The sequence below is a fragment of the Chrysemys picta genome, chromosome 1, assembly GCF_011386835.1.
Source record: "Chrysemys picta bellii isolate R12L10 chromosome 1, ASM1138683v2, whole genome shotgun sequence".
In the NCBI taxonomy this organism is placed as follows: Eukaryota; Metazoa; Chordata; order Testudines; family Emydidae; genus Chrysemys; species Chrysemys picta.
This window is the reverse complement of record NC_088791.1, coordinates 341,812,907-341,826,084: the sequence shown is the minus strand read 5'-3', so window position 1 is coordinate 341,826,084 and position 13,178 is coordinate 341,812,907. Positions and strand designations below refer to the sequence as shown.

General features: G+C 38.4%; 1 protein-coding gene across 9 annotated transcripts in view; it reads left to right on the top strand.

Moving 5' to 3' along the window:
* FCHSD2 (FCH and double SH3 domains 2) overlaps positions 1 to 13,178 on the top strand; it is a 254,725-nt gene that overhangs the window by 190,285 nt on the left and 51,262 nt on the right. For 5 of the 9 annotated variants that reach the window (XM_065581770.1, XM_005310705.5, XM_005310708.5 and 2 more), the window contains 3 exons: positions 2,138 to 2,260; positions 9,718 to 9,813; positions 10,892 to 10,963. In XM_065581770.1, the coding sequence (XP_065437842.1) occupies positions 2,138 to 2,260; positions 9,718 to 9,813; positions 10,892 to 10,963 (291 nt within the window). The remainder of the gene's footprint in view (positions 1 to 2,137; positions 2,261 to 9,717; positions 9,814 to 10,891; positions 10,964 to 13,178) is intronic. The other 4 variants (XM_065581771.1, XM_065581772.1, XM_065581775.1 and 1 more) reach the window with 1 other exon arrangement.

Below are 13,178 nucleotides of genomic sequence, written 5' to 3'. Positions count from 1 at the left end.
GGTGTCTTTTGTATGTCAGTGTTCAGCCGATGGTCACGCCTAAGTAAACCGGGTATGCTTCATGCTTCAGCCTCTGGCCATGCATTATGATATTTAATTCCCTCTTAGCATTGGCATGGTGGAGGTGGAATGTGCTAGAGACTGTTTTGCTGAGACTAAGCTGAAGGCACCATGTTTTACAGTAGTCAGCCAGCTTTGCAGCATTGTCACTCAGGGTGTTCTCCAGCTCAGAGAAAGTCAGAGCCTGTAGTCAGCAGCAGATGTCATCTGCATAGATGAACTTCCGTGCTTTACTTGGGTTGGTGGCAGGTCATTGATGTACAGATTGAACAAGATTGGGGCTAGAACAGACTCGCTGGGGTAACCCATTTATCTGTTTTTCCAACTTTTCCAACTTGTTTGTTCACCCACATGCATCCTGAACCATCTGTCTTGGAGTAGCAGTTCGATGGCATCAGTAATCCAGGTGGGAGGACTCTTGATATTTTAACAAGTGGACCCATGTGCCACACAGTATCATACGATGCAGTGAGGTCAAGCTGATCATCCGCAAGTGCTAACCAAGTAGACAGTTCCTGCTTCGCATGGGAAAGACACCCCTGGAGAAAGAAGTGAAGAGTGGAGTCCAGATCGACTAGAGGGTCTTCCGTAGGCAGCAAAAATCCAGAGCTTGCCCTGAATCTTTCACAATTCCAGAGCTGGGCAGAGTGCTACATAATATCAAGTCTGGCACTGCTGCTGTCTGTGACAACTTTCTTCCAGAGTTCCTGAAACATCTTGGCCCATGCACTCATTCTTGGCTGGCTCAATTCTTCACAAGGGCCACCAATGAAAGAAGACTGCTGAAAATTTGGTGCATGTCAAAAGTAATCGGCCTCGCAAAACCTGATAAAGACCCAAACCAGGCATCAAGCTACCACCCAATATCACTGCTTTCTGTGTGTCTCAAGGTTCTAGAGCGCCTACTTTTACAGCAAACAACACCAGAGGTGGAGAACATCTTGAATGTCAAGCAAGCAGGCTTTCGACAAGGTTGAAGCACATGCAACCAAATACTTGCGCTCAGGGCCGGCACCAGCCCACCAAGCATGTGCTTGGGGCGGCACCTGGAGGGGGGCGGTGCGGCGCTCCGGCCGGTCGGGGAGAGCAGGGCCCTGGCCGGGCTCGCCGCCCTCCCCTGCCGTGCTCCCCGCTGGGGGCGGCGGGAGGCATTTTTGCCTGGGGCGGCAAAAAAACCCAGAGCCGGCCCTGCTTGCGCTAACCACACTAATCAAAAGCTGTTTTCAAAGAAATCTGAAAACAGGCACTATTTTCCTTGACTGATTTAGTTAAACCGGTGCAACTTCGTGTGTTGGCATACACATTTATATCGGCTGAAAGAATATACACCAGTTTTAAGATGATAGAAGAATGTCTTTACACACACAGTTGCAGGGGTTTAAATCAGTTTGCCAATATATGTTAAATTAAACTGGCACAACTTTGTGTGGATTAGGGTTTACAATGTAATTTTTACAGCAATTAGCACAACATGGCCTCTGAGCTGTGCTTTAATGTAATAATAGTTTGCAACATGAATGATAGCCAGTGCTTTTGTGCAGCTGATATTTGTGTGCATGGATAGGTTATTTGTGTGTGTATATAGACATAAAATAATGGACACCAGGTAGTTCTTGCTGTAGTCAATATTATCTATATTTCAGATTATTACTTTTTTATTTATTAAGCGCCCCATGACAGCATTTAGAATGCTTCACAATAAAGTACATCCTCCGCAGTAGAAGGTACGTGTCCTTTTACTTGCAAGGTCACTTTCTTCTCATTGAGAACATATCTCTAAGCAAAATCAGTTATCCAAACCTGACCTCAGCATTCTGCAATGGATACATTACATAACTGGATGGAAAACATATTTATTGAAATACACTTGTTGTTATAGTGCTCTGTGGTGCCATCTAGTGGAATTAAGACAATGATTTTGCTACTATGTTTAGTGAAAGATGTTCACCCTTCCAGGCCATTCTGATTATTGTGTTTAGAAAATTTGGATTATAAATCTAAAAAATGAATATAAATCAAATTATCCTGCACACTTTTTAATTACTTTTCTTTTATAATTCTTCCCTTCTTTATACAGGCTCTTGATGGGAATGTATATGATCACCTTAAGGATTATTTAATGGCATTCAGCAGGACTGAGCTAGAGACATGCCAAGCTGTACAGAATACATTCCAATTTTTATTGGAAACTTCCAGCAGGGTAAGCCTTTTAACTGAGTTATCCTTTATAGCTGAATAGTTAAGACCAATAACTTACTGTATGTTTTATTTTTTGGACACTAGAGATTCATTCCCAAAATATATTGACAAATATACGGAATTCTTAAGGTGTATTATATTTCTGTTCGTCCCTGTATTACATTTAATTTGACAAAACCTAAAGGAACATTTTTGGGAAATTTCCCTGTTGCTGCAAAAGTACTGCATTCTCTTGAGTGCATTTGCATTCTACAGATTCTTTAGATACTGCAGCAGCAATTGGGAAGCATCCAATTATGTTCACTGTACACGCTTAGAAAGAGAAACTGCACTTCACTCTACATGAAGGTTTTGTAGCAACATTAGTAATCTGTGAAGAAATAGCAGTATGAAACTGTTTGGATCCTTTTTTTTTTTTTTTTTAGTAATTGACCATCAACTTAAAAACAAAACACCATAACATATGATTTTTTTGGATTTGAAATTGGCCAATATAGAAAACGGATTAGGATCTTGTAATTAACATCTTTGTTTCCTTGCCCTAAGTAACCAAAATCAGAAATAGGGCTAGTCATTTACAAATTCATTTTGTGGCATGTCAACTTGCATAACTTCCTCTCCTGCAAATCCTGAGTACTATTAAAGATTTCCAATAAAAACCAAGCCAACTAGACTTCAGGTATTATGGTATAATTGTAATATTCCTTGTATGAGCCATGATCACTCATACAGGAACAGAGTATATTATTTATGCACCTCTGAATGTTGACTCATAGAAACCAAACTACATATTTCTTTAAAATCATTCCCCATTCATCTTGTTATAGTAGTTTTGGAGCAGTGAACTTACTTTTTATTAGCTGTAGAATGTAATGGACAGATTAAAAATGTACTGCTATATTCTAGCCAGTCTTGAGTTTATTTGGCAATTTCAGGGTAGAAGATGAAAATACCTTTTAGCCTTCTGCAGACAAAGGAGTTTACTTTAATCATTTGCTTTTGTATGTGTCATAGTGTTGCTTAAAGACATGATAGTTGACCTGTTGATGCTCTCCAAAATTAGTATAATAGTTTATAGTGGCCACATGTTTATAGAGTTTGTGCATATTAATTCATTTTACAGTATTTTATTTATTATTTCATAATCAGAATGCAAGGTGCAATACTTAGCTTTTTTTCTCTGAATTGACTGTCTAAACTGTCATTTCTAAAGGTCGCTTGCATAGAAAATACCTTTGTTGTATTTTTTATGGAATTTAGCTAGAGAGAGAGCTTGTGCCAGCAAGCGTCTACTCAACCAGAAGTCTGTGGATACATTTTATTTTGTACAGTAACCATTTTCTGCGTTGTATCTGGAATAAGTAGTTCTGTTTTCAGCCTCTCCAAGCTACCACAACACCTGGAGAAGCAACAAAAAAGGAACCACAGCAGTCATATCTGAAAATAACTTTTACAGCTGTTATCTAGTTCGTTATGTTCGTGTTAACTCATTCTTTTCTGTTTTCCTTTTCTTTATGCTTAAACAGAAAGATTGAATTACACACACAACAAGCAGTAATGTATGTGCTGGTGTGAAAATGCACAGCCATGTGATAAATTTGTTCTTTACATTTAGACAAGAACCTATCCAATACTAAAGGCCTGTATCAGTTATTAAAATTCTGCTGCTATAAAAACTCAGCAGGTCAGAATGACAGTAAAAATACCTACAAACTCACTGAAGTGTATCATCTCCCCATCCTCTCCTCTCTGCCCTTCAGCATGTTTTACAGGGGTCCTGGCAGGACTCGAACAGACCAAAGGGGTGAGAAGGTGAATTCCAGAGCTGAGGGCATTTAACCAAAAGCAATGGGATGTATTTTTTAAATATTTCAAGAGCACCTAGAGCAGTGGTTCCCAAAGTGGGGTTCGCAGAATGTTACAGGGAGTTCGCCAGAAAAATTTCACTAATGGTGGCCAGAGGACCCCGGGCATTGGAGACAGCAGGTGGGACCCGGTTGCAGGGCAGACGGCCTGAGCCCCAGGGAGAGTGGGGCAGGGCAGTTTGGGCTGGGAGCCCGAGCCCTGCCCCCGTCAGCGGGGAAGCCGGCAACCCGAACCCCAGCACTCCATTTTCCTCGTATGCACAGCTGAAAACAAACACAGAAACAGACTTGATGCCAACCCCCAGACCTGAGAATTTATCTTTCTCCAGTGGTTCCGGACTTGCAAGAACTATGCAGAGCAAAGCAAGCATGTCCATCACACTGAGGAAATTTAAACTTAAATCCCTGGAAATATTCATTTTTAGGAGGGGGGTTCACGAGATTTCACAATTTAGTGAAAGGGGTTCGCGGCTGTTAAAGTTTGGGAACCACTGACCTAGCGCAGTGATTCTCATACTTTTTACTGGTGACCCCTTTCACATAGCAAGCCTCTGAGTGTGCCCCACCCCCCATCAATTAAATGCTTTTTAATATATTTAACACATTATAAATGCTGGCAGCAAGGCAGAGTTTGGGGTGGAGGCTGACAGCTCATGATCTCCCATGTAAGAACCTTACTACCCCCTGTGGGGTCCTGACCCCCAGTTTGAAAACCCTGACCTAGAGCATATGAAAGTGCACCATCTTTAGCATTTCTATACATCAAAATAAATAAAAGTAACCTGCCATCACTTGTTAGGTAGTCAAGACCCTAACCATTTATTGTGTACTTTGACTGCCTCACCTGCCCTTTGTCCACTAATCCATCTTTGCTGGAACTACTACTAACATTCTAGACCTTTGAACAGCTTTAAACAGCTGCCATTTTTTTAAAATAAAAAGCAAAATCAGCTAAAAGTTTCATTCCTCCTCCACCTAAAACTGCGATTCAATCCTGAAGCAGTGGAAACTTTAGGATTCCATATCTTGTGACCACCAAGTCTCGATACGATGAAAAAGACGAGATTCCTAGCCTTTCATGCTTCCTTCTTGGTAATTTTCTAAATACCAGACCTAAAACATACACATGGAAATGATACCTTAGGTCATTTGTAGAGGTTTTCTAAAATGTATTAGTTATACCTTTCCTGCTAAAATGTTTTTCTATAGAATGGAGCTTATACATAGTTCATGATGCTGTGATGTGTTGTGGTACGGAGGTTTTATTCATGCTAATTTGGAGAGACCTGCATAACCTGTAATTCAACTTGCTTTTTAACTGCCTGCTCTTACACAAGAGTTTTACTTTTTGGACTTAAATTTTCCAAACTTCAACTCCTTTTAAAGGTTAATTTTCTTTGGAACACTTTGGTAAAATCCCATTAGTTGTTTTTGAACTGCTGAATTTCTGAGGTCTAGTTCTACTGAGAAGGTACACCACCCCAGATTGCAGTGTCCATTTTATAATACACACCAGTAACTGTGCATTATGTAATTGGTATTGCTTACTGTCAGGTTAAGCTAGCCCAATCTAACCATTTGGTTTTTAGGAGGTGGACCAGAGAAAAGAATATATTGAATTGTAATTATTGCATCTGAAGGATTTGCATTCGTGAGAAATCCAATTAATTTTCTGAATTTAAAAATGCAGGTTAATTTTGAAATGCTGCTACTGAAGCCTTAAAATGTGCTGCTTAAGGCAGTCTATTTATTTTCAGAAAAATTGCCAGACACACTGTACATAATGCCCCAGAAGTGTTTATTTGCTGGACATGTAGTCTACTGTAACAGGACAGTAATAATAATATAGTTATATAGTCGTCTTCTGTCATTCATAACTAAATAATAATCCTTTTGAGAGGAACTGTCTCATGTATGGTCTTGTTGAGGTGAATTTTTTCTTTGGAAAAAGTGATCCACTTTTGAGTTATACAAGTGTAGAGTACAAGCTGTTTTCTACCTTGAATTAACTTGAAAAGCAGCTTTGTCGCAAAATTTCCAATGTAGCATTTATGATGTCCTCAGTAAGGAATGCTGTGCTAAAATAAAAAAATGTTGGTTTTAAATAGTTATGTTTGAAAATGGTATGCTCAGTATGTGTGGTATGGTCAGTCTCCAAGCATCTATCAAGAATGGTGTAAAGATGGACCAGTTGTCCTCACTTCCCCTTAATCCTTCATACACATTTGTCGGCTGCTGCGCTTTTTTTTTTTAAATGTGCATTTACTAGATGATCAATTCAGAACAAGTGCATATACAGAGTGCATTAAATCTGAATTAGGTGACTGGGAGATTTTCTGCCTGTCACGGGGTGCTCCGCTCATCACAGGGATGGTGCCTCCTCCTGGTTGTTCTGGGGATTAGCTCTGCAAGGCCGACAGCCCTTCCTGTGATTGCACGCCATCTCCCTGTCAGCCTGCAGCCCCTCTCTCACTCCAAGAATTGCAGCGTCCTCTTTGTTACTCGGCCCTCCAGCCAGGTCACTCAGCATTCCCCCCCCCTTCTGGGGTTTAGTTCTTCAAAGGCTCTGTCACTCCCACAGTTACCCAGGCAGTCTTCCACTTCACTGCCCTGTCAGTGCCACTTCCGCTGTTCAGTCCCTGACCTTGCTGCTTCCTACCCTGCATTCCACAGGCTCTCTTCTCCACCATGATCTCTTCAGTGTATGCCACTATGCCCTCTTCCCTGGGATCCCTCCTTCCCTCTCTATTAAACAGAGGGTGACCACCAACTTCCTCCCAGCAGTCCTTGCTGCTGCCAGCTTCCTGGTTTATACTGCCCCAGCTCACTTCTGCTCAGGTGAGCTTCCCTCTAATCAAGGCTCTTCACCCAGCCTATATCTCCCTCATTTGCTGCTTGATTGGTAATTGGCCCATCTGGCCTCCATTAATCCCTTTAGGGTACTGCATCACGTGCCGGACTTGGCTCTTTCTGATACCATTTGAAAGGTGAGAGTGAAAAGTTAGTACTCTGCCTCCCCATCCCTCACCACCTTAAGAATGTATCAGAAGAGGCCAGTAGGCCTTGGCAGCCTTTTGGCTGGGTCTCCTGCCATCTTCTGCAAAGCCTGTGTTTTAAAGGATCCAATGCCCTTTGAATCTCTGAATTCAGTATACCTAGTATGTTACATTTAAATGTGCAAGCTAATGATAAATACCATTAGTCTGATTGTGCGATCACAATATCCCATGGAAATGACCTCACCTCAGTGACAAATACCCAGCCCCCCTCCCAAAACTGCTAATTATTCATCCTCCAGTTTCAAAACAACCAACACCTCTCAGCTATAGAAGCCCTAACCAAAACTCATAGCTCCCTTCAGGACCGAGAAAGCGAGAACATACATATATTTTAATGTCCTGAACACATTAAACTGAATGCATTTAATTATGTAATCTGATCACACATTCAGATGTTAAAATGTACATGTATATGTACGTGTGACTTACTCTCATATTCAAATATGCGCACTGACATATACTAGTGCAGTTGGCTCCAGTCGGAAATGAGGATTGGGGAAGGTTTCTGGGGCTAGACGAAGACTTCCATTGGGAAACGGTTTGGCCACAGGAGAAGGGGTAGACGGAGCCCTTGTTACTAGGGAAGGTTGGGTTGAGAACTCTTGTTGCTTTAATTCTTTTCTTTCCTTTTTTAAGTAAGGAAATTTCATTAACATTTTCTTTCATGTAACTTTGAGATTGAGAATATAATCACCCCAAAATCAAAAATAAAAAAAAAGATGGTTCAGAAAACAGCAGCATTCACTAGGCCATATCTTAATGTTGTACTATAGCCTTCTAGTATAAAATGATCTAACCAAGGAACAACATGGGCTTCCCTTTTTATTATCCTTTTTTTGCCTGCTAATACATTTCTGAAAAAAATCTTCCCTTGGTGCCAGACTAAAAGTGAATATTTTAGTTAGTTTAAGCAATGTCTATTTGGCTGGTTTAGTTATCCAAGCATGAAAAAATTATAGAAACTTTTTTATAGTCAGGTTATTCAAAAACTACAGAAATGGAAAACTTATAGATGAGTAAATTCTCTTTAAGGAGGAGTCTCAGACTAATCTGGAAAAGAAATTGAAATATCTGAGTTATAAGAAATATAAAAATCACTTTTCCATACATGTAGTATGAAATTTCCTCTAAATTTAGAGGTGAAATACTTTTTTATGGGACTTTGGAGCATTGTAAATACATTGTAGTATAATAGTACTTTTAATTTTTCTCTATTTTCCTGTCTGGACACATTAGGGTTTGCTGTCAGTGCAAAGATCCCATATTTTGAACAGAACAAAGTGAAATAAATACATTTTAATATCTTAATCTCATGTTAACAAACCAGGAAAACCAAATGCAAAAACTTATTAAACAGTTTTCTCAGGAAATGTAGGTGTCACAAATTAAATTTGTCATCTGCACTTTACATAGGGCATATTTGAGATTAGTAGGTACACAGTTGCAGTAAATGTGTACCTTATTATCAAATGCGAGTGAGTTACTGCTAATAAGGAATACTTTTACTTACCTTTCTTGACTTAGTTCATTTTTTAACCACTCAACCTTTCAGCAACATAAATTTCTGTATTTTAATATATTATGAAATACATCCTAATTAGCAGCATAAACTATCATCCAAAATCCTCTGTCTTTTGCAGTGTGGCCAAATGAATATTAACTATGTAAATATATTTTGAATCCCCAGATAGAAATCTGCATTTAAATTGTCAACCTTAGTAATGTATATTTGGCCATATAGTTACACATAAGTGTGTTAAACATTATTTCCAACAAGTTACATTTTTTAAAATCAAATTGCTAAGTATTTGTGTGAATGCACACTGACTGTGATATGTAAATACTTTGTTTAATGTATTGGAAATTATAGATTGGTGGTATGTCTTTAACTGTAGCTAAAGCAGTTTTTAATTGGCACACTATTAACCTCAGTATAAAAGATATGCACATTTTATCTGACAATTTTTCCATCTGTAATATATATTCAGTTATAAAGAACTCAACTAAAGCTTCATTTTTCAAATGTTTTATCAAGTAATTTCTATGGTTAATCAAAGTCTGACTGTTTATGGAAAAATATGACAGCATTTCAATTTGTTAAAATACAAATTGTATTTGGAGAATTGTCCATAAGTGGTCAAGTGTTTGTGTAACTGAAATGTTAAATATTTGTCTCTTTGCTTTGTTCCCCACTTTTCCTTTTGCAGTGGCATTTTCCATTGGATAATCTCTGATACTTATCTAAAAACAAGGTTAGATAATTATTTAGAACTCAGTTCTGCACTGGATAACACCCCACAGAGCCCTTGCGAGCAATCCATGTATAGGGTCATTGACTTAGGGCCTGACTCTGCCTCTTGTCTCTCAACAGAATTCCCGTTGAAACCAATGGGAGTTCCATGCATGGCACAGCTGCAGACTTGGGCCCAATTTGAAGTACAGTGTGTTCATTTTATCCTTGCAGCACTAAATATAATACGCCCCAATTCTACAAAATAAAAAAAAGTCTAAATTGGAATTTGTTCTCTTTTCAGGTGGTGCGGGATTACAATCTTCAACTGTTTTTACAGGAGAGCTCTGTATTTCACAGACCACAACCCTTCCAGTTCCAGCCTAGTGACAGCGACACCGTAAGGGCATTCCTAAATTCTATGATTCTGTTATTCCAGTTCTGTTCTTAAGAAGGTTTTGGGGGGGCAAACTGGTAAGAAACTAGCCTTGTTTGCTAATCTTTCAGTGTTCACTAACACAGCTGGTATTCCTGGAATAGGTAGAGGTCACTGACCTGATTTCACCAGCTCTGCTCACAATAGGTGTGTAATTACAATTAAGCTCTGAACAGATGCCAGTATTGTCACCTGCAAAAGAAGTGCACTATTTTTGCCTCCTGCTTGCATGACTAACATCATGGATTTCTGTTTTGAGCTAACAGTTTTTGCTAAACCTATTAAACTCTGTTATTTTCTGGTGAGGTTCTCCAAACATCCATAAAGGTAAGGTTACAAATAGACAATTTAATGATTTGCCAAATAAAATGTCCTATTCCCTTCAGTTGACTCAAGGAAATATATATACTTTTTGGTTTAAATAAATAGGATACAGTTGACATTGTATTCCAAAATGGTTTCTAAATACATGCAGTCTTTTGACATATTCCACTTTTCAGAAAAATCACTGGTGAAATTATAATTGAGTAAATCACAGTATAATGGATAAGTTCCTGAAGGGTTTTTTAAAAATAGAAATTGTCTATGTTGATTTTTCATTCTCCTAGAGTTAAGTATAAGTCTTTTTAAACCTAAACTTAGTTCAAAATAGCAGAGAACCTTATACAGCTTTTTAATTCCTTGGTTCAGACTTGGTAAATCCTGCTTGGGGGAAAAAAGGGCCTGGCCCTCACATTGAATGGTTAAATCAAGAAATTGTATTAATGGATATGTTATGGACTGTATGAGTAACTTGGCCAGAAATAAACATTAACCGCTATAACAAAATCGCCCTTGAAATTAAAATGTTATCTTTTGGCTTTCCATCTTAACAAACGATAAGCAAAAATTAAAATTGCTTAACTTCTCCATAGAGCAAATTGTTTACATAAAGTGCTAGGTTGTTCATAGTACCGTGTGCTGAATTTCCTCACTTGTGTGTGCCTTGTAATTCTAACTGTATGCTCTGTGTTTCTGTCCTTGTGCAATCTTTGTCATTCAGAGTTTTAATGCAGTTCAGCTGGTGGATATTGAGCCTTCACCGGTCAGTGCTATGAGAATGACTATAGCAGAGGTATATGGTAGTATTTGTCCATCAGTGTTTGGCATTTGTGGTATTACTGGTATGCATGCTAATGTGAGTGCTAAATTCACTGTCATGCATAAGTAGCAACTGAATGCATAATATATAAGGACATAACTCACTTGCTCCATTTTGAGAACTAATCGTTAAATTACCATTTTCTTGTTTCATGTTATGTTAATTGTATGGATCAGTTTCTCACTTATAGCTTCTTGCGTTCTGCAGTATCTTGTGCTTTTGCACATCATTTGTAATTAAAATTTCACAGCTTGAGGATATATAGTGAAGTGTGTATTTGTCACTCCTCTGACATGCATAGAGAGGCTTATCTCAGTATTTCATCTTTTAATATAACTGAAGATATTTGTAATACATACATGACAAGGGGTCTTCAACAATATTTTTTTAAGTAGATACATATCAGTTCTGTGCTTTCATGTGTGATATCAGGGGGTAGGAAAACCCGGGCATGTACTAAATAAAGCAATGTAACTCCCAACTGATCATTTGAGAAAAATACATGTAACTCTCTCTGTCTCTGTCAACGTAAAATTAGACTGAGACTCATAACATACAAGGGAGCCACTAGCATGTGCTGATAACCAGCCCCCCAAACCACATAAATTCTCATTTTTTAGAGAACTACCCACATCTGAAATAGAACCTTAATTTAGTTTCATAAAGTCCCCAACATTACAAATAAGATTCTTCTTTGAGGTGGTCACTGTGTGTTCCGCCTTGTCAAATATGCATCTCTGATGCTCTGAGCTTCAAGAACTTTCTAGAAAGCAGTGCTAGAGCATTCAGAGCCAAGGATGTAAAACATCATGCCTCAGTATTTTAAAGACAGTTTGTCTCTCACTTGCCTGACCATACCCAAGTTCAGGATTCCTTTTTTTTCCCCTTGCACAGCCTTTTCCTGGAGTTTTAGCTGTTTCTGAAATTCTCTATTTACCTAAGAAAATCATAAAAAGCTTCATGTCTTGACTGTCAAATACTTCTCACTTAATTGGGTCAAGAGTGGTGACTTAGAACTGTGTGAAAGTGGGGACGATAATTTTACATTTTAAGTTTTCACTCAAGATTTTTGCTTCTGAATTTCAGTCAGAAGTGGTACATTTTCTAGTAAGTCAAATTATAATTGAAAGATTTAGAACTATTGTGCATTTTTTGCCACTTATTTCTTGCCATTTTGTGTGGAAGATTTTCTGAGATACAGTGGGTTTTAATGGGATAGGCATGATTATTTTCATTCTAAAAGGTTAAGAAAATATACTGCAGAGTGAGCTGCCATTCTTAGCTAAAATACTATTTTTCCAAAGGATCGTTTTGAGCTTCCTTGCAGAATAAGTTCCTGACATGGTGGAGCTGAGGTCCATGTTTGGGGGTTTTAGGCACCACTGTCAGATGAATTGCAGTATTTCCTGGTTTTAAATGTGAATGCTTGGCTTGACTGTTGAGCTCCCCAGTACGATGGAATATAAAGGATTGTCATACAGTCCCTGAGTTGTCTAAAGCTCTCAGGAGCTAGGAGTGCAGCAAACCTAGTGCCTTCAGCCTCTGAAAGGAGGAAGCTGATAATTCTCTCTCTCAACAGGTAGTCATTGACAGTTGCCATGAGAGGTTCTTAGTAGAGATAAGTGAGGAACTGTTTTCCTGACCCATAAGAATTTTCAGTACGTCAGAAAATTTTGCCATCCTGAATCAGGGCAAAAAGTCAACATCTTCAATGTTTTTGTGAACCAAAATTCTGGAAAAAAAATTCTAATTAGGTCATTTGAAATGTTTGTTTTGATAATTTCAAGACATTTCATTTTGATTTTGACTTTTTTACATTTTTTCTATAAATTAACTCAAATTTCTAAACAGTTGTTTTGATCCAAAAACCATAACTTGTTTGTTTCAAAAATGTTGAAATGGGATATTTCAACAAAATCAAATCTTTTTTCTAAAGGAGAAATTTCAGTTTTGAAGAATTGATATTTTCTGACCAGAAAAAAAAATCTTAACCAGCTCTAGTTTTTGCTCCTTTAAAGAGGAAAATTTACAGACGCACAAGGCCTTTCAGAATGAGTAGAAAAAATAAATGCATTTGGGGGGACACTTTTTTCCTCCAGAAGAAAAGGAATTCAGTTAACCTGTGCAGTGGCTCTAGATGAAGAGCGTTATAGCTAACATAATGGGGAGTTTAATCATCAGGACTTCT